At 33.2% G+C, this 21,436-nt stretch overlaps 1 protein-coding gene across 1 annotated transcript; it reads left to right on the forward strand.

Moving 5' to 3' along the window:
* The first annotated feature begins 876 nt into the window (after nt 1-876).
* LOC113494509 (protein obstructor-E-like) lies at nt 877-20,946 on the forward strand. The gene is made up of 5 exons (XM_026872888.1): nt 877-1,036; nt 18,736-18,794; nt 18,945-19,107; nt 19,448-19,642; nt 19,981-20,946. Exons 1-5 carry the CDS (start codon nt 988-990, stop codon nt 20,199-20,201), a joined length of 687 nt encoding a protein of 228 aa, XP_026728689.1. The 5' UTR covers nt 877-987; the 3' UTR covers nt 20,202-20,946.
* Nucleotides 20,947-21,436: the final 490 nt, after the last annotated feature.

Raw genomic sequence — 21,436 nt, forward strand, 5'->3', positions numbered from 1 at the left:
ATAAATACATTCCAAAATGAATCCAAATTTTTAAAATAAAAAAGCTTTACTTGCTAAGTGTAACCGTCAAAATTAATTTAATTGTCTATTTACGCGTAATTTGTTTCCCACTGATAACATGCTCATTTTTGTCAATTGAAGTGTATTCGCAAACATTTTTCGCCGATAGCCACTTAACCACAAGATTCCTAACAGATGTCATCACAAGTGACACATGCATGATAAATATTCTTGTCAGCCGAACAGTTTCTCTTTACATAACAGATTAAAGTTTAATATCGATTGATTGCTATCACATCCAGGCGAGCGTTGTCTGTGTCGTATTGTCACTCAGAGCACGCCGCGTGAGGTATATGCCCGTTTTCGTAATAGGTGACTTGAGACCGATACAGACAGGCTGCCGTATTCATAGTCGTGTTGGGTTACGTTACAAGTATGGTAATTAAAAAAAGGGATTTTGATGAAAAGAAAAACTCTGTTTATCCAAACATTTTTATTATAACAAATTAATTCAAAATATATTAAAAGGAAGGGTTTAAAGGTGGCATGGTATTAAAATACGGAAGAATTTACATAAAATAATTAAGAAATAAATTGATTATGCAGAAAACTAGATGAGGAGAAGATAATTATTTTCATGCTTCATCCATAAAAACGCCTTAAATACTCAATTCCAGTAGGGGTTTTAAGTTTACAATAAACTTAATTTCAGAATGTCCTGTTTAAAAAGTAGTGTTGCAACTAGTGTTTATTATTAAAACGATTCCCGTCACCTATGTCTTAACTTAAGAAAAAAGCGTTTTAAATTCAACATTTGCTGATTTCTTGTGGCTTATGGTCAGTGATTAGCAATAACCAGTCTACACTATAGATACGGTACCACGAAACCGCGGTCGGCGGACGGTCGGTTTTGTGCGCGCGCGCCGCCAGTGCTACCGGGCTCAGTACAACGCGTACACGTCGCGACAAACAAACACACAAGCAAACATGAGGAGTAGTGCACAGTTCGCGTATCTATTTGCCTGCGTGGCTTACGGTAAGATACTATTATATATATTTTTCTAAATAACTCTACTAAAATTAGTTAAGTATTTTTTTTACCTGAAGAAATTCTGTTTGATCTAAATTTATACATTACATTTAGAACAAAGAACCGATGTAGAGCTAACGACAAATATTCTATGAAATTTGACCCTGTCAATTATAATTATTAATAGAAGGTTGTATATATTCTAGAAGTAGTTACTACTATGATTAGCTTACGTAAATAGAGCGGTTACTAACCTTGTTTATTCTTCCCTTATCATACCATGCCAGTACCATAAGGTCTTCAAATTAAAATAAGTCAAAAATGGCATAATTTTAGGCTGAACTTTATAAGACCTTCGATGACACTAAAACGACGTCAACTGTTTACTAATACACATATATCTAATGCTTTTCGTATGTATGTAAGAACATATTATAGATTCATTGGCCAGTTTTATCTAAAGTCCTTTAGGTAAAACTGGTTTCTTCTTCGATTCTAATAAAAAAAAGAATGGAATACTCTACCTAACTCTTTTTATATAAATAGTATCAAAATATCTTAGGATATAGGATAAGGATTTTTGAACATTTGGATATCTTTTGCTTGCAACTTGATATACTTTAATTATGAATTTCTTTTAAATTGACAATTTCATAATCTAACTCTATAATCTCTCTCTTTTTCTCTACCTTATAGACTTAAAATCTCCTTCTCCTAGTTTTATATCATACCAGTTTTAAAATACCCTAAAAGGAGTTTCGAGTATACCAGTACAACTGGAATCTATTTGGATCAAGCGATTATTTTCACGAATGAGTAATCCCATTTAAGCAAACAAGTCGAACTCGTTTCGTCGCAACATAATATCGACATATGTAACAACAAGACGCGTTGGTAACGTCTTAAATGTCACAGAGTTGATTACATTGATTTAGTCATTAATCATTGAACAATAAACAAGTATGTAAGCTAAATTACAATAGCCTGAAACTAGATCACTTAAAGGTAGAGTCATATAACCATGTGCATTAGACATGTTTTAAAGATATGGTAGTCTATATAATAGACATCTTTTAGTTTGTATATCTATTAAGTTGTAAGTTATTCAATACACCATGTTATTGTTTTTTGTAATTACTAGTAGATATTAAGCATCTAATAAATTTAATGGCAAGGTTGAAGGTAACTTAAACTTAATAATATAGGTAAAAAGGGAAACTGCTGGTGTAAATCTCATAAGTCAATATGTAAACCTAAAAAAATAACTTAAATGGCACGACATTCTTATAAATGTCACTCGTGTTGCCATTCATTAATATTCCAAACTTGATTTTGCATTTATTTTGAAATATTGTTTGGCATATTGTTTGATATAAATCAAATATTGTTTGATTTATTAATGACGAAAACAATGCATACAATTATTTTATCATTGCGTAAATTGCCGAATATAAATGTAATGTTTTATTTTAAAATCAATGCAAGAAATCATAGTAATTAGGTGATTTTGTAGCTTACGCTTATTACTTTGCTTAGTGATCGCATTTTACTTTTAATTCTCTTCATTGGTATACTTCCTATTCACCAACAAAACTTCATCTTTCATTATTTTATATACTCTTGAAAATAAGGTTGAAGGGCTTTTTAAAGCCCTTCAACCTTAAATATTAAATCTGCATATTAAATCTGTGTCCCTATGTACGCCATTAAAAACGACAAAGTTTCTTCACACGATGATCCCTTTTAAATAAACAGAAAGCATTATGGACAGCTTCTTGACGTAATCAAATCATTAACCAAATAGAGTCTGTCTTACTAGTAAAAAGTCTCTGTTCACTAAGTACTGTTTACGTTAATTATACATAAAGATGTTTCGTCCAGAGCTGGTCTCTTACGCAAGTGGTAGCGACATGTCGTGTTAACTTGTAGGTTTTTATTCAAATACTTGACACAAATAGCCTTATTACATGAACAAAGTACTATATATTACTACCAAACAAAAGTTATGAACATGATTGGTTACGGCTCTATATTTTATTATTATTAACCTTCTAGATATGCCTGAAGTTGATCAAGGTCACTATTGTCAAAATTTTAATTTGGGTTTAACACAATTCAAGTTTGAGTTAACTTACCGTACCAAATTAGATTTAGCATAGCATAGTATTAATAAACAACTGCAGTGTATATTTTAACTAAGCACCAGACAAGGTTGTTAGCATCAAACCTAATAGTTTTAGTTTTGTCTAATTGTAATGAATAGTTTTGTGTCTATCAAATGTATAATCAAAATTAGTTCACAAAGCATGTCTCGGTTGTATTTTGATAAATCAACATTTTATAGTTAAACCTACATGCGAGAAACGTACTCCAAAAAGAACCTTGTTATTTTTCATGCGAAACAAAATAGTAATTAAAACCTGGCCAGCATATAATTGTATTAAATAGAGTCGTTTCCTACACTGTTACTCAACGATTGGAAAGGGAGCCGGAATCGAGACCGTTTGACTCAAGGCCCGCACCTGCTTCTGAACGACATTTAAAAATACGAAATATTTGGACCGGCCTCTGATATATGTGTTATGAAATGTTAATGGATATTGGTGCAGAAAGCTGTAAAGATCGACTCATATTTATATTAAAGACTAGCTGTTGCCCGCGACTTCGTCCACGTGGTTAGAATTTTCCCCATTTTCCATTGTATCTTCGCTCCTATTAGTCGCAGCGTGATGTTATATAGCCTATAGCCTTCCTCGATAAATGGTCTATTCAACACAAAAAGAATTTTTCAAATCGAACCAGTGGTTCCCGAGATTAGCGCGTTCAAACAAACAAACAAACAAACTCTTCAGCTTTATATATTAGTACTAGCTGTTGCCCGCGACTTCGTTCCCGTGGGTAGAAGAAGATATAAGTTACGATTTATATCCGTCCTGTTTTTTTCACATTTTCCATTGTATCTTCGCACCTATTAGTCGCAGCGTGATGGTTTATAGCCTAAAGCCTTCCTCGATTAATGGTATATTCAACACAAAAAGAATTTTTCAATTTGGCCCAGTAGTTCCTGAGATTAGCGCGTTCAAACAAACAAACAAACAAACAAACAAACTCTCCAGCTTTATATATTAGTATAGATAGATTAGTATAGATTGGTTGTAGTGAAAAATTAGCACTCAAATCTAAATAATGAATCAAATGCCTGTAGCTCCAATTGACTCGGTAAACTCAATAAACTCAGTGCTAAATAATACGTTTTTATACGCTTACGCTTGAATACATCACGCTTCATAAAATTTCGTCAGTAAAATTCCTATCAAATGTTCTAGTAAACTGAGTTTCGACTATGGTCTCAATAAGCTACTTTCGTAGCACATTGCTACAATAAAACCAACCCCGATTACGTAAGAAACTGAAACGTGCTCTAAAAGAAAGAAACAGTAACATAATCGTGAGATAAAGATTAAATAATAGCACGGTTATAATCCGTAATTGACGAGTGTAACGTTTTATGCTAGACGCCGGCGTAAAACGTTGCCCGTACAAAAGAGTTCAACGCGCTACTTGCACAATCCATTGTTTTGCAATGATTTTTATCTGTCATTTATTTAGTTTTAATTGTCATCATTTTATTTTCTTGTAACTTATGTCGTGTTGATGTAATATATGTGTAGTAAATAATGAAATTAATGATCCTCATCACATTAGATATGACACCTGAAGATTTGAGAAATTTATTTTATTATGTGATAGTTTTTTTGTTGAATACTTAGTTGAGTACAAGATTTGTAAGCGTCAAGGCCACAGAATTCAATAGAGCAAAAAAGAGATAATTAAATAACCATACACAACGGAATTTAAAACTCAATGAGATTTTATAAATAAACAATGAAATACTCGCTTGATTTGGTCAAAATTAAGCCCACTATTTTGCTACAAATGAGCTGTGTGAATTTAAAAAAACTGCAGAATAGCTTCAACTTGACTTCACACAGACATAATTAGTGTCCTCATAAATTAATTAAATTAAACCATTAGATATAATGTAATAGGTATTTTAAATAGTTCGATTTAATACATGATTGACTTGAATTCCTATTACGTATTTAGCGAATCAACACAAAACTGATTAGAATATTAATTAGTCAGATCAATTATTGTTCTTACTTTGTCAATCAAATTTGTTGACACCGTTTATCACATTGAACTCCATAAACTTAACTATACCATGCCACACTACATACAAACCTACTACACATGATTGATATCCTTCTACCGTAGCATGTTTAGAGAGTAATATTTGTTCGCTCAGTTTCATTACGTACGAGGTTAACCTTGATATCAACTTTCATGCGCCTACATATCTATTATTTTATTGAAGTGTGTATTTTATATCACATAAAGTTTTTTTTTATTAATACACAGTCAATGTATTAAAATTAAAAAAAAAAAGTTCTTCCTAAGCTATCCCATTGCTCACAAAACTATATAACCATCACTTCAGTCCTTTCCATAAACAAATTCAATAATAAAAGGCATAAAAACTTCACACAAACACAATTCGCAATAAAATCAGCAAAGGGCACGCGCAAGCCTGTAATACTTAAAAAAATATCACTGGATTCATACCAACAACTCAAAGAAATAGAATTGTAGTTGAAAAAGAGAGATAGAGCTACATGGCGTAGAGCGCCCACCCCTCTTCCACACATGCAATAATATTACTGCAAGATGTAGTGGTAGCGCCACTGTTTACGCTGTCTGGCGTCTCTTACGCAACGGTTCATTCGCTCATCTCCTTGGCGGTAATAAATTTACATCTGTTATGCGCGTACGCATGACAGTAAGCTTTCTTTTGTTACACGTCATTTCGCGTAGTGTGCCATTCATGATGAGTATACACGCATTGTGTAAAGGATTTACTTTGTAGTTAACTGTTATTTTTATTCGTTGAAGTCATGTTTCACTAGGAATTTTATTGTGTTGAATTGAAATAAATGTACTGTCAAACAAAAAAAAAATAGACACAATAATTTTGAGAAGAAAACATACCGACTTTTATTAAAAAGTATTGATCAAAACTTGATGAAATTTATGGGACCAAAAGACAATTATCTCACGTTAAATACTGTCCGAAGTTCTGAGGTATAAAATAGAAAATATAAAACAGACGAATTGAGAACCTTCTGCTTTTTGAAATCGGTTGAAAATAATACAGTCGAAAAGTAGTAATAGTTCCATTTTTGGTAAAGGCGTGACAGATTGGATTTCGATTTGACGGAGTCCTTTACTCTTTAGGTTTTTTTATGTTAACGCACCTCATTATTGATTTCAAAATATTTTCAGTCTAATCGACAGTCATCAAAACTACTTTATTTGATTGATGCGTAAAACTCCAAAATTATAACATGCATTATACACGTAAATAATCAACTAATGGCACTACGTTTTCAGTCTTAATTACAAGTCAGTTTCGTTGCTTCAATTAACGTTAATTAATTAATAAGCTTCATATTAATAGTAATTTTGGTTTCATTAACTGTTTCCTTGAATTTCCGTTACAGAATCTGCTTGACTGACTCATGTTTTATAAAACGAAATTTCAAAACTGATCGGTTCAGCCATTTTTAACACATACATACAACTTGTATGTTTGTTATACTATTTGAATGAGAACCAGTCAAATTTCACCAAAAAGCTAGCTAAAATTTGATATGGTTATTTCAAAATATTTCACAAATGAAATTTATGTCAGTGGTGAGATGACTTTTTTTCTAAATTTGAATATATGATATACAAATTTATTGTTTGAAAATTCATAATTTGCTTATTTCATTTATCGTTATTTCATCTTATAACAAATACTTGTTTTTATTTTTTGCACTGACACGATTAGTCTCCACTTCTTTGATTGTATGTAGGTTTTAAACTCAATTATTGGTTTTCTCAATCACTATACACCGTCGGGAGTACAACACTACTTGTTAATTGCAGCACTGATTGAAAAAAAAAAACAAAACATAAGTATAATACGTTTTTAATTTTGTTATAGTTTCGTTGTTGACCTATTAAACTGGTTCAGGTTAAACGAGTTTAACATTATCTGATTAAATATCAACTTAATTTATAATTGCAGTTACGTACCGCAATACTTTTACCAACATTTACGAAATGAATGAGATATGATCGAATGATATGACAGGTATTTGCGAAATGAATGAACTAAATGAACGACCATGAATGGGCTTGTTAAGTTATTTTTTGCTGTAATGTTTGTCCTTTCCTAAGTCACGTAACATCCTGGAAACTCAAGGTTTCTGCGGAAAATGTCGTACCAAGTACTGGTCCCTGGCTATGTATGGTAGAATATTATGATAATATCGTGGTATATAACAAGAATGTTCACTTTTCTTTTAGCGTTGCCAATACCTTTAATTTTAGTTCTATGACCCCTTATGATATCAGGGAGACGCTAAAAACGCATTGTATAGCTCTAATTTGCTTCCGCAAACTCAATAGTTCTTGCTTAAAATCTTATACCGCTGAGAATGTAGGTGTAGTTTTGTGCTAAATTAATTAACATTTTTATTAACGCTTTCCAATGTCTGTTAACACTGTCTGGAGCCACACCTTAAAGCCAAAATAACACGTTTTCTAAACTACAGTTTTCTAGTACTAAAAATACGAAACTAGATTTCTCGTTGCTTCGATGAAATTTGGAAAGAATCGACGAATAACGCCAACAATTCGAATCTAGGACATTGACTTTTAGTTTATCGATGAAATTTAATAAGAAAACAATTTATAAAAGGCGATTTTTCGTTTATAATTTGTTTTTATTAGGGTATATAGACTATCCTGTTGGTCTAGTGGTTAGTGGCCTTGTCTGCTATAACGGAGGTTGCGGGTTCGATTCTCATCCAGAACAATTGTTTGTGATGTGAGCACGATCATTTGTTCCGTGTCTGGGTGTATTTTGTCCATTTTATGTATTTAGAAATATATTAGTATGTTTTTCAGCTGTCTAGTACTCATAACACAAGCTTTGCTTATTTTTAGACTAGATGGCGTTGTATGAAAGTTGTGATATTATAATTTGAGATTATGACGTTTTATTTGTATTTGTGAAGACGCTCTGAATGTATGATAAGCCTCTGATTTCCTATTCGATAGTATTGCAAAACCGCGGAAGGCTTTAGAAACCTGTTCTGTCATCTTGTTGCGCAACCTTCGAGGAAGCGTTTGACATAATCTGTGTAATTTGTATTAAATACGATGCTTTATTGTTTAGTAAATTTCACTTTTAAACCTTATTTTTAGCGGTTACTATTGTAGTACTTCATAGCTATAAGTTACTTTGATGGCACTTTAACCGTTAAGCAATAATTGAAATTGATAAATAATATCTAGATATATTGGTAAAAAAATTATGAATAACAACAAATTAGTAAAACATACAACCGACTTCAAAACTGCGAAGAAAAACTTAATTAAGTTTAATTGGACCAAATAACAGTAACTTCACATTAAATGAAAAATTATAAACAAAATCAGTTTATCTAGTTCTTTGATCAGAGGAAACAAACATAAAAAGAAAACAAAATAATAATAAATAAATGTGGACAACATCACATACATTGTTCTGAACCCAAAGTAAGTTGCTTAAGCACTTGTGTTATGGAATTCAGATACAACGAAGGTACCAGAAACACCCAGACCCGAGAAAGTGTAGAAATGTGCATTTTTACATTGACCCGACCGGGGATCGAACCCGGGACCTCAGAGATAGCGACACCTTGAAACCATTGCGTGCGCCCCTCGACCACGGAGGTCGTCAATAATCGAATTGACAACCTCCTGTTATTTGAAGTCGGTTAAAAATATGAAAACATATTCACAAAAACGAAAAACATGAATCACTTCTATACATGGCTAAAGAATTAAGTTTATTTGTTTTATAATTCACTATTATTATACCGGTATTAAGTTCAACTACCAATATATTATTATAATCCAAAAGTGAATACTTCGAAACCTCAAACAGTGTTGTGTTAAGAGCCGATTGTAAGGCATTTAAGTGAATGCTTTGAAGTACCCGATTGTATTAAGATCTAAGCCGATATTTACAAATAACAATAACAACACATATGTAGTGTTACAGTGTAGTGTGTATTGGCTATGGCTTGGTAAATACTTGTAATTGGCCAACAATCAAGAAACTACTGTTTGTACACTGTAAATAGGTCGACTCTCGGCTTCAATAGTTTTGATGTTGTAATAATAAACCTAAGGACTTTCGTTTGTTTAAACGGGTACGGATTGTTAGATACCAAATGTACGGTGTGTATTTAGCGTTTATATTGTAGAATACCATTTTCAAATAACGATGCATGAGCTTTTGTTTTTTTCTACACTTAATAGGTTTGCAAAACATGGCCAGTTAGAAATATTATAAATGGAATTAATTTATAACAACACGATGGTATATATCTTAACTTCCTTTTAGTTCGTCAGATAAATAATTACAAAATATATACCCTTATTTATACTTTAAATCTGAAGAATACAAATTGTCGAAATTAAACTGCTTTAAAGTTAGGAGAGGGGCTTGTGACGTAACTTCGCAAAATGTATACATTAATAGGATGTTTTGCGTCAGTTCAATTCACTGTAAATGGGTCAATTTATGTTTGCGGGTCAAAAGAAAAAATAAGTTTCCATAATTACTCCAATGTTTTAAAAGTTGTCGTCATCACTTTTCCGAAAAAGTTCGTTAAGTAGCTTGTGCGCTGAATGTCTTACAGAACAGAAGTAGGACTTCCTAAATAAGGAAACGTATACTTTCTAGATTATCGAATAGTTTAGTATAAGAATTATACTAAAAACAAAATGTGATATTTATATGTTTGCCAGCAGGTTTAATCATATAAAACAAGTTTGCAAACTTCGTTAGCGGGTGTCATTGATGATTTATGAATTAAATTAAATTACACATATTTAAATATATGAATATCATAGCATATGAAACCTGCTTTTAAGATATCTAACACCTTTATAAGCACGTAATTAGTCACTTGTAATTATGTATGTTTAACAGCTTGCAATGATTTAATCATGTATTAATTATGTAAATATTAATTGCTTTGCATCTTAAGAGAATAATAGAGATGAGTATAAGTTTATGGTTAAGGATAAAGTTAACCAAATAAAGCAGACATTATAGTACACTTTGAATTGAGAGTTTTCAATGAGAATATGTGATACTTATTTTGAAGGTTTCGTACCCAAATAGTAAAAACAGAATCCTATTACCGATGCATTGCTGTCTCTTCGTTTACCCGTCCGTCATCTGGCTGTATCTCGTGAATCGCGATAGCTAAAAATTTCTATATTGGCTGTGACTTAAAACAAAAACCACCGTACACAGTATCGTTGCGTATATTGAATTGGCAAGTTAAAGTAACGTCACTTGTAGAATAAGAATGTCTTTCTTATAGATTTGAAGTAATTCTATTAATATAGAACAGTTGAGGGCGTTCTTATAAATATATTTAAGTAAATATGAACAGAATATTTTGTTTAATTACAATAATAACGAGATATTGTTCGCCAGGGAAGTCCAAATCAAATTATATTACCTGCTTGTAATTATTCTGCAAGGTTGTGTAATACAATTACTCGAAACTCGATAACGACCTCTTTGCGCCTATTAACTATTTCCTATTAAGGCTTATAGCCAAAGATAATAATTTTAGAGTAAAATAAATCAGGTTTTTGTTTGATTGTATAATGTATATTTTTGTTAACATACTTTGAGTTTAAGATTAAGTTTGGCCCATAACTAGTTACATTAATATTAATTAAATTTAATGTGTGGGATCAAGATAATTTTTCTTAGTGTAAAAAAATAACTGTATTTTAGATGATAACTAAAAATATTATTATGTTCATTAGTATTTCAAGCGAAATAGTTTGAGACTAATTAATTTAAGTAGGTACCTGTGTTATTTTAAGCTGTTATTTACAAGCAAAAATATTAGATCATAAAAATACTTTGACGACTCTACACTGCAATTTAAATACTTGGCACCAATTTAAGACAAACTATTTTTTGTTTAACTTTAAATTATTTACCTACTTATAAAAATATTTTGACCTCTGCACAAAACCATTTAAATATTTAGCAACTGCATAAAAACAATGTTCCCAATTGTTTTTGTTATATAATATCTTGTGATTACCGAACTGTGACTTCAATTAGCCAATCTTACTTAACTAGTTAAAAATAACCGAGTTTTTTAATTAATGTTTAGTTAGCTCGGTAACCTGGGTCGGTAGAGTCACTTAGTCGATTTATTCTTTAAATTATTTTTTATAGTATATTTTCCATGGCGTCCACCATTATAATTTTAATTCAGTATTCATGTATTATTGGTAGAACAATATAGATCTCAGTTATGACTGCATCTAGTTTTGACAGCGGATAACTGTTTCTTTTAATAATTATATGTGAGGCGTAATTTATATATGTAAATTAACAAAGCTTTTAATACGGATACCATGATCAAAGGCGTTTGGAAAAATCAACGGTTTTTTTTTAATTGAAAATAGTTTTTATAAGTACATACATTTTATGACTAGAATGAGCTAAATCACAATGTTGCTATCTTCCTACCTACAGTAATTAGTCTCTATTAACGTTAAACTATTGTTAAACGTAGCATGTGAGCCGATCTAATCTGAAGCGGTATACCTGGCTGCGCACGCGCACCAAGGCTAGCCGCTCGCGACTACTTTCGCCTTTAGCCGCTGGGCCGCTAAAATGTTGCACACGTTCAACAATTTTATGAACAACTTGTTATAAAATGTATAAGTAAATATACCTTTTTGGAGGGTGTACCGTCAGCAACAAAAATCGTTTCATAAGATACTCATAATAATTTAGCTGCTATTGTGTTATGAGATAAGAAAACAGATTAGACGCCTATTTCTAAAAGACACGAAACACCAATTTTTAACTTATCGATGAAAGTACATTATGAGTCTGTTTTGTTCACACTCTTTTGCTGACTGTACTGCAAACTGAATGTTGCCAATATGTACGATTATAACTGACAAATGCTAAGGAACAGATTTTGTCGCAATAGTCAACTTGTTGCAGGGTCTAATTAAAATTTATTGGTCCAGTTTCTTAAGATAAGCCAGTTGTTTCGTTATTTCAAACCTGTGTACTTATATTTGCAATACTTAAACTGACTACTTTCATTATAATTTGAATTACACTGTCCAAAATGTAACTCGGATAAGACAGTTTCTTAATGGAATCGTACTCAACATTATTATATTAAAAAATATAGATGTATGTAATAATAACAGCCTATTCACATCCTACTGCTTGGTAGAGACCTCTGCCTATGTAGGGATGATTTTAGCTGTCATCACCACGCTAATTCTCTGCGGGTTGGCGATTTCAAATTCCAATATTTGGAAGCCAGGTATCCTCACGATGTTTTCCTTCACTATCACTATCAGTGATAAGTCTTAGAATAATCAAAAAAGTGTATATAACTTTGAAAACGTTTCATTGGTACTTGCCTGCGTTGGGATTAAACCTGCACCTCGTGCATATAAATCTATGCAAGACTATGACATTAATTGTTATTAAAGATCTTGATCATTACATCAAGGCTAATGAAATACACTTGAACCGAAACAAAAAAGTGCCACTTATAGATATACACCATTACACTATAATAATTCATCATTCAATACGTCACTCCAGTGCATTACCCTCATAATAAACAACAGACCATTCATAAATCCTTTACATAACACTGTTAATAATTCAAGAAGCGCAGTATATTGTCTCGTGACGTCACTGAACTGATATTGCAACGATATCTCATGAATAAATCATATTAATGTGAGTTATTGCTCGGATGCGTTAGAATATTATACTAAGTTAACACGACTCTATATCAAACTCTCAATCCTGTAATCTGTCATGCTGTTCAACTCAATTTGGTACTTTAAAACCAACAACGTAACTATATAGGGCGTACCCTAGTGAAGGAATTCTTGTCCATCAGATTCTTTGAAGACATATAAATTTTATCAGCCCACCCCATTATGAACGAAGGTCGACTTGGAGAGGATGGATAATTAAAACACTTGGAAACTAATATTAAGCGCGTATAATATAGTAAACCACAGTGCTTTCTGCTCACAACCAAAAATATAATTCTCCGACATTTATAATATCCCGTGTAACGAAACCATAGCGCGATCTAAATCGATCTCAACGCCATCTATCGAGGTACCGTGTAAACTTTTACGTTTTATATTCCCTTTGATCGCGCTAGGATTCCGTAGACCTTACGTAATTACGTAGACATTCCGCCCACCAAGGACATGTCGAAGAGCAGTATACTTCTTGTCTTTTGTAGACACGAACAAAACCAGAAAAGTAGAAGTTAAGATTAAGATAAGCTAAACCATATTCGCTTATCTTGCTTTCGAAGAAGAAACGGTGCAAGAAACTTCCCAACAATGTCTCAAAGAACAGCTGTTCTTTAAGACGTTGCAGCAACAGTTGCGCGTTTAATAATCACGGAGGTTAAGTTTGTGTGTCATATACATTTGACTTGAATGTTTGTCATACTGCGTGAGACGTTAACAAAATAAATGTATTTTCGTAGAAAGGGAAAAGTGATGCCTTTATTTATTTGTGTATACAAAAGACACAGCTAACGTTATCAAAAAGAATAAGGTTTTATACCTCTTTATTCGCAAAGACAGCAAAACTGCAGCTACAAAGAAAATTTCAAAGATATTTTATTTATTTAACACATTAACAGATCTCATTGGGTATTAAGTTTGTTAAAATTATTTTTTTATTTCACCAACTAACTGAATTTAAGAATGGCGATTATCTTTTTTTGTAAAATTTGTGTTTTCGGTAGGTAAACAAATAAATACATGGCTTTTGATTTACATCTGCTATTAAAGTGATTTGATGACCAAACTCACAACCAGACACATCGAGTGACTTAAGAATTAACTTAGATTGACTTTCTCCAATCAGTATTAGCATGATAGTCTAAGTCTAAGAAGTGTACTTAAACCATACGAAACGTGAGCCATACAAATTATCTAATTACGTTTTCAGATGCTAATCTGTATGAAAGAGTGAATGTTAATGAGGGGAAGATCGATTGGTTTGTTGTGTCTTTGTATTACTTCTCTATTAGGGAAAGTGGTTTTTATTATCTATTTTAGATGATCTTGTTGCTGTATAATAGTATTACATTGTGTGATTGTGTAATCTAATTTTACTCAATTATTTTACATAATTTTTTTTAACATAGTAAGTTCTTAATAAGGATCGGAGAAAGCAAATTTATGATCTATAATTTATTTACATTTTTAAAAGTGTTTGTTATTCTTTAAAAAAAACCATTTGTATCTTTTGTTTTTTATTACACTATTAAACCACAGTTGGTTTATATATGAGATAACTGTACTTAAAGTTTCACGAATTTTGAAGTTATTTATGTATTTATCGTAAATATTTCACCTTAATATGCAAACAAATCTAATGTTAACGAATATAATCATAGATTAGCATTAATTACGGATTGTATTTTAAATGAAAAACTCAAAGTAACAAAACTAAAGCAAGTTAACCTTAATAACACTGTAGATTAAAGATTACCGAACAGTTTATGAAATAAGTAGAGCTTAACTTATCGTTTCGTTATAATAAACTGCTATAATTAACTGGTTCATATAACATCTGAGTTCGCTCGTTATCCGTGAGAAAATCTTGACAACAATGGTTGAGGGAAATCCTTGATAAGAAGAGATAATGAAAACATGGTTTATTGAGACTAGCCACGGAGTTTATTACATCCTTAATGTGAAGTGTCAGTTAAAGTGTAGTAAAAGAAGTAAGATCAGTTTTCTTGGCATAAAACTATTTCGAAGAAATGTAAAGGAAATAAAATTCCTTTTATGAAAATAATGTAACACCTATACAACTATAGTTTAAAAATGACAAATACCGAGGCCGACTTACAGTTTACTAAAGCCGTAACTTTTGAGAATATCACGATGCAAGCACCTACCTTGAAAAGCAAACCCACATTATACCAAATATATTCGATCCAAAAGATGTTTAATGCATTTTAACTGTAAAAAAAAAAAATCATATAAATTACATAATACAAAAAAAAATAAGTTTAATAATCACTGCTGAATAAAATAAGATTAATAATAAGTTTAATAAATAAGTTTAATAATCACTGCTGTCAAAAAAAACTGCTAACATTTTAGTGGCCCAACACATGTCAGTAGGTAACCGCTTGCTACGTACCGCAAGGTCGTCAAAAGTATAACAGCTAAGTTTTAATTTGTCGTATAATTAGTGCTCACTTTAATAACTGGTTGCGTGTTTAAATACACTTAGAATATAATACTTACGGTATGAATGCTTGACACTGAAGTGTGAAGTGACATTGACTTTTAATGCTGTCATTTGTTACCGAGAAATGGTTATAGCACTTTATTATGTTACACGTCACGATGTATTGAAAATAAATATTTTGTGCATTAATTTGTATCTCTACTGCTTTTAATTTAAAGTAAAGAGACTTTTAGATGTTTTTAATCAAACATTTTTCTACGGTGTGATAGTCACCTGGGCATAAGTGCGGTTGTCTGATTGATCGGTTGGTTGATATGAAGGTAGCTTTATAGTTTTTTTTATTTTATTTTATCCTTTGCAAATAGAGCTGCATCTACTTATATTCAATAATTATTGGTTTCTAAATATGAGAAATGAATAATCTCAATTGTAATTACGTTTAATAAAAATAGTATTCCTCGCAAAGCACGCTTTATAATTTGAAGCAAATTACTAAATCCTACATATATTGAGCATTAATAACCACTCCAAAATTAGTAAATAACCGTTGTAAAATTAGTTCTACGATAATCACCTACATCCTCATAATGCCCTACGATTGACTAGTTATTAGTATTGAAGATGTTAACGTTCGCTTCGTAAAAGTAAAAGTCCGAGGTTGTTGCTTCTGTGGCCGACATCTGCCGACGCCGGCACGACGTGTTGCCTCACTCACGACTATTCATCTCGCGCTAGATAAGTGCAGTCAACTGATTGTAGAGCTATTTGTATTTTGTAGAGCTGGCGTAAAATCATTCTTGCTTTTTGTATGTATTTGTGTGTCTTATTCCTACATATCTACTACTATAAAATCAGTCAATGTAGTCTTTTAACATATGAGAATGCAATTTAAGGAACGGTACCTCTACAACCACAGATCGTTGTTAGTTTTGTTGTATCTTATTTACTTCAGTTTTAAGGACAAGTTTGTAAACTTAGGGCCATGAATAAGTTAATTAATATTACGTTAGACAAATGACTTACAAACATATTTATTAACATTTATTATTATTATCAGGATTATGAATCACGCTAAAAACATCTTAATTCGTTTTTTAAGGTCTCAATATTTCACATAGACTTCTAAGAGCAATTTTTCTTTTGCAACTGACTTTTCCGATCAGTACTCTTTTAACCTTGCATAAGTTAATATGCTAACTAATAATTGTACATTATGTGTTTCCGGATAGGCCAGCTAATGTTGATCGGAAACGGAACATTGCTGAGTAACAGGTGAAAGATACAAGTTACTCAATACTGTGTGGAGAAAGTGAAGGAACTAAGGGTCGGCGGCCTGACCTTTCACGATCCTGTTGCTCCATAGAACTTGTTGCTTTTGTGGTATGAGTTAGTATTGGATAACAATAGGGGTTAGATAATCTCTTAACCGTAAAAGGCACACGTTTTGTTATTTTTGAGTATTGGTTGGGTATGTGAGTTTTAGACTCAAAGACCAACGTTAAGGCAAAAAATAAATAATAATAATAATAAATAATAAATGCGGACAACATCACATACATTGTTCTGAACCCAAAGTAAGTTGCTAAGCACTTGTGTTATGGAATTCAGATACAACGAAGGTACCACACCCAGACCCGAGACAATGTAGAAATGTGATTTTTTACATTGACCCGACCGGGGATCGAACCCGGGACCTCAGAGTTAGCGACACCTTGAAACCGGTGCGTACGCCACTCGACCACGGAGGTCGGCAATGTAGCCATAAGTAAAGGTAAACCATACTATTGTTATCGATCAGCGCAACCTTTTGCTGTTTTAGCTTCAGCAAAAAAATATGCTTTATAAACTGTATCTTTTACTATTATGGTTACCGAAGGGTAAAAACGGGACCTTATTACTGAGGGTCCACTGTCCGTCTATCTGTCCGCTACCAGGCTGTATGTCGTGAACCTGAATTTTTCATAGATGATGTATTTCTGCTACTGCTATAACAACAAAACAAAGATTGAGCAACGGTTTTTATGGTCGTCAATTCGTTCCTGGGTAACCCTATGGCCCTATTTATGTGGCACCCTCATTGTGGCGAGTCGGACTTGCACGTGACCGGTTTCTATATAACTTGGTCATTAAGTTTGAAGGAAATTATTAACTTGTCTAAACAATAAAGTAAAGCATAATAAGAATTGCGTTGTTACGGTTTGCACAACTTTTTACAAATTAATTAGTTGATGAGCATTTAAGTTAATTAACATACTTTACGTATACTATGTGTTGTAACAATAGTAAGTATACGTATATAAATTATAACCTGTCTTTTTAATAATGTAAAAAGGAATTAAAAAAAACCACCAATTTTTTTTCCTCTAAACATTTTATTTTAGTATTTAAAATCAAAATAAAAGGTCATTTATTAAAATGAGGCTAAATGAAGGTTAATTAGATTATTGGACAGCACGCAGTTTCACCCACCCTTTACTATTAACATTGTAGGTATCATTATAAATCTTACATTTAACAACTGGATCTATCGATTTCGATTCGACACCCGTTTCAATGTTTCAATGCCATTAACATTTAAAATCAATTAAAAAGTTTCCCGCAATCCACATAAACAAATCTTAGAGAGCACAGAATTAAGATTCTTAGTACATAATATATAAATTGAAAAAAACATATTGGTACTTTACCTGCTTTGGGATCGAACCCCCACCTCGTGCATACAACTCTATGCATAAAACCTCAAGGCCACCACGAGCCTTCTTTTCAAAAAATGCTTGGAACTAATGGTATACTACTTCAAGCTCGCGACAAGAAATCGAGAGCTGCCTAAACAAAACACGACGCAACCTAAGTTCAAACTCCGTTCAGATTTCATTCGCCTATTAATCATTCTAGTCGAGTGTAAACAATTAGTCTAAGTATTAGCACAAAACAACTCAACTGTTTCAAACTTCGAATTGCCGGTGACCTCACATTGTTAGGGTTGCAACACGTTACGCTCGAACGCACTTTACACACGCATGTTATTATATCGAAAGTGTAACCTCGAGTTGCCGCTTGCCAACCCTTGATTGTTCGCGATTGATTGGTTAAAGCGTGATTGAAATGTTGGTTGTTTATTGCAAAGAATTTTGTACAAGATGTTATATTAGAATTATTTGTGTATTTGATTTATTCTGTTAACTTCTACGTAGGTACCTATAGTTTTTCACAGAATATATTTCAAAAATATTCTTCATAAATAATGAAAGAATTAATAATTAATTAATTAATTTTGTTACAGCAAGCGCCGGCATCCTGTTGGAACATGCACCGGCGTGTCCTGAACAATATGGAGTTCAGGTATGTATCATACCGTTACATTATCACGTTTAAACCAAAAACCGAAGCTTAAAAATTGCATTATTGATTCCCCGATCAAAAATAGAGGTTCAATTTAAAAAAAAAACCTATTTTTTGCATTGTTCCAATATTCTCTTCTTAAATTTCCAGGCGTACGCGCATCCCGAGCTTTGTGACCAGTTCTTCTTATGCACGAACGGCACGCTGACGGTGGAGACCTGCGAGAATGGTTTGCTGTTCGATGGCAAGGGCGCCGTGCACAACCACTGCAACTACCACTGGGCTGTCGACTGTGGACACAGGAAGGCTGATCGTGAGTTTCAACTTTTAAACCCTAATCGCAGCTCCTGAACGGGTTGAGAGATTGCGTAGAACTTTCAAGAGGGCCAAGGCACCCTAAAATAATCCGATGAGCTCTCTTCTCTCTGCGATGAACTCTTAGACAAGTGCTACGGATTTGCCTTAAATTAATGAATGAGTGTTTACTTAGCTCACAGAACGCGGCCTAATATACCAAAGAAACCGCTTCTATCAGGTTCAGCAGTGCATTTTACATAGGCCGTCTTCAACTACCTACTTAGGACTTTTACTTTACACCACTTCTACTCCAGCGCTCTAAATTCCATTGGTAACGTATTCAATTTCCTTTCCAGTGGTGCCTCTCTCCTCTCCCGGCTGCGAATACCAGTTCGGCATCTACCCGGACAGCGCTGAGTGCTCCACCAGCTACATCAAGTGCGCGTACGGCATCCCGGAACAGGAGCCTTGCACACCAGGCCTCGTGTACGATGAACGTATCCACGGATGCAACTGGCCTGATCTGCTACAGCCTTTCTGTAACCCTGAAGGTAACGGATAGAAAATATTTTGTGACCAAAAATCTACCAAGTATACAGATATTTGCATATTATTCTGGAGTATGTTGCTTAGATGAAATTCACAAAAAAAAACGAAGTAGTAAAAAGAACATAGAGGTCTACAGAATTTTTGATTCGTTTTGTTAGTCAAATCATTGCCTATTGTTTTTAGGCGATTCTGCTCATACAATCAGACTAGTCTAATTGTATTTATTTACAGTTACTGATGTGGAATATTTAAGCAAATATGAGTAATCTCAAACAGTTTTGACTACTAGAAATATTAGATTCCCACCTATTATGCTTTACTGTCAAAATCTCTTCCACAGCTGTCGTCGGCTTCAAATGCCCAACCAAAGTGCCAGCCAACACCCAGTCGGCGAAATTCTGGCCGTTCCCCCGCTTCCCTGTCCCCGGAGACTGCCACAGGCTGATCACCTGCGTGGAGGGCCACCCTCGCCTCATCTCCTGCGGCGAAGGCAAGGTCTTCGACGACCAGAGCCTGACCTGCGAGGACCCTGAACTGGTCCCCCACTGCGGCCACGCGTGATTCCAACAACCACACGTATCATAAGACGAAAACGAAGTTCAACGAATTTGTAATTTATTACTGTATCCTTTAACCAAGTAACATTTGATAACAAACAATAAAGTTGTTAAAAAAACGCTTCGATGTATGAATTTGACAGCTATAAGTCACGTGACTAGTAAATGTCATTTCCATACAATTGATTGTCTTCCATTATTGCTAACGATTGTAGAATTGTTACTTGGTTAGAGGGGCCATTAACATTGTAAAAACAGATCTATGTTGCCAATTGATTTAATGACCGAACTATAATTTACTGCAGTTAGCTAACTGCTTCTGGTTTCGTTTGCTACACTTTTTTTACAAGCAATTTCATACGTTACAAAATAGATGTGTTAAGCTTTCCCAATACCATGCCATGTTTAACGATTCCTGACAAACAAACGTTTTTGTTTTGTGATGCCTACTTTATATTAATTTAATTTCACTGAATAATTGGAAAATATTTCCACCGAGTCCTATTTATTCCTGTTACCTAACTTTGTGTGAATTCTTTCATGTTCTAAACACATTTAGCGAATAATTTGCCAAATACAGTTGATTCGTGAGTGATATTAGTTACCATAGACATATATATTGTTACCTATAGAATTGTCAGATTATGTATTTTTCATATAGATATTTTTCTGTAAATATTGCTGCTGAAATAGTGGAAATGTAAATAGAAAGTTATGAGAGAAGATAAAATATATTTAATTAATTAATATGTTGAGTATTTTTTCGCCCTTCTTACTGTTACTGTGTCTTGTACGCTATCTAGAGCGCTACGCTTAAAGATAAATGATAGAACTAAGCATTTGTCCCGAAGAAAAATATTTTGATAAAAATAATTTATTAACGTTTAAAGTTTATGTAATGTTCCCGACCTGCGGTTGCTGCGTGATGGATGGCATTGTCACGCATCAGCCAAACGCGAGAAACATTGCATGGGTTCTGATTTAGTCAGTTAGAGTCTGATACTGCTCACTTCCTCCCCCGAGGAGGTAGGTGTTCGCCGGATTCACCCACCATGATAACCGCGGTAATAACAAAAAGAAGAAAGGAATTATAAAGACGGGATCCCATCTCGTCAGTTTTTGACTGTATTCATTTTATAAAGCTGTACAGCTTTAGCGGCTGAAACTCAAATGTTGAAACAGAAGACTTTTTATGAACATCGAAGGTACACTTCGTGTGGTGTGCTGTAGACATAGTAA

This window comes from Trichoplusia ni, chromosome 5 (genome assembly GCF_003590095.1).
Source record: "Trichoplusia ni isolate ovarian cell line Hi5 chromosome 5, tn1, whole genome shotgun sequence".
NCBI classification, from domain to species: domain Eukaryota; kingdom Metazoa; phylum Arthropoda; class Insecta; order Lepidoptera; family Noctuidae; genus Trichoplusia; species Trichoplusia ni.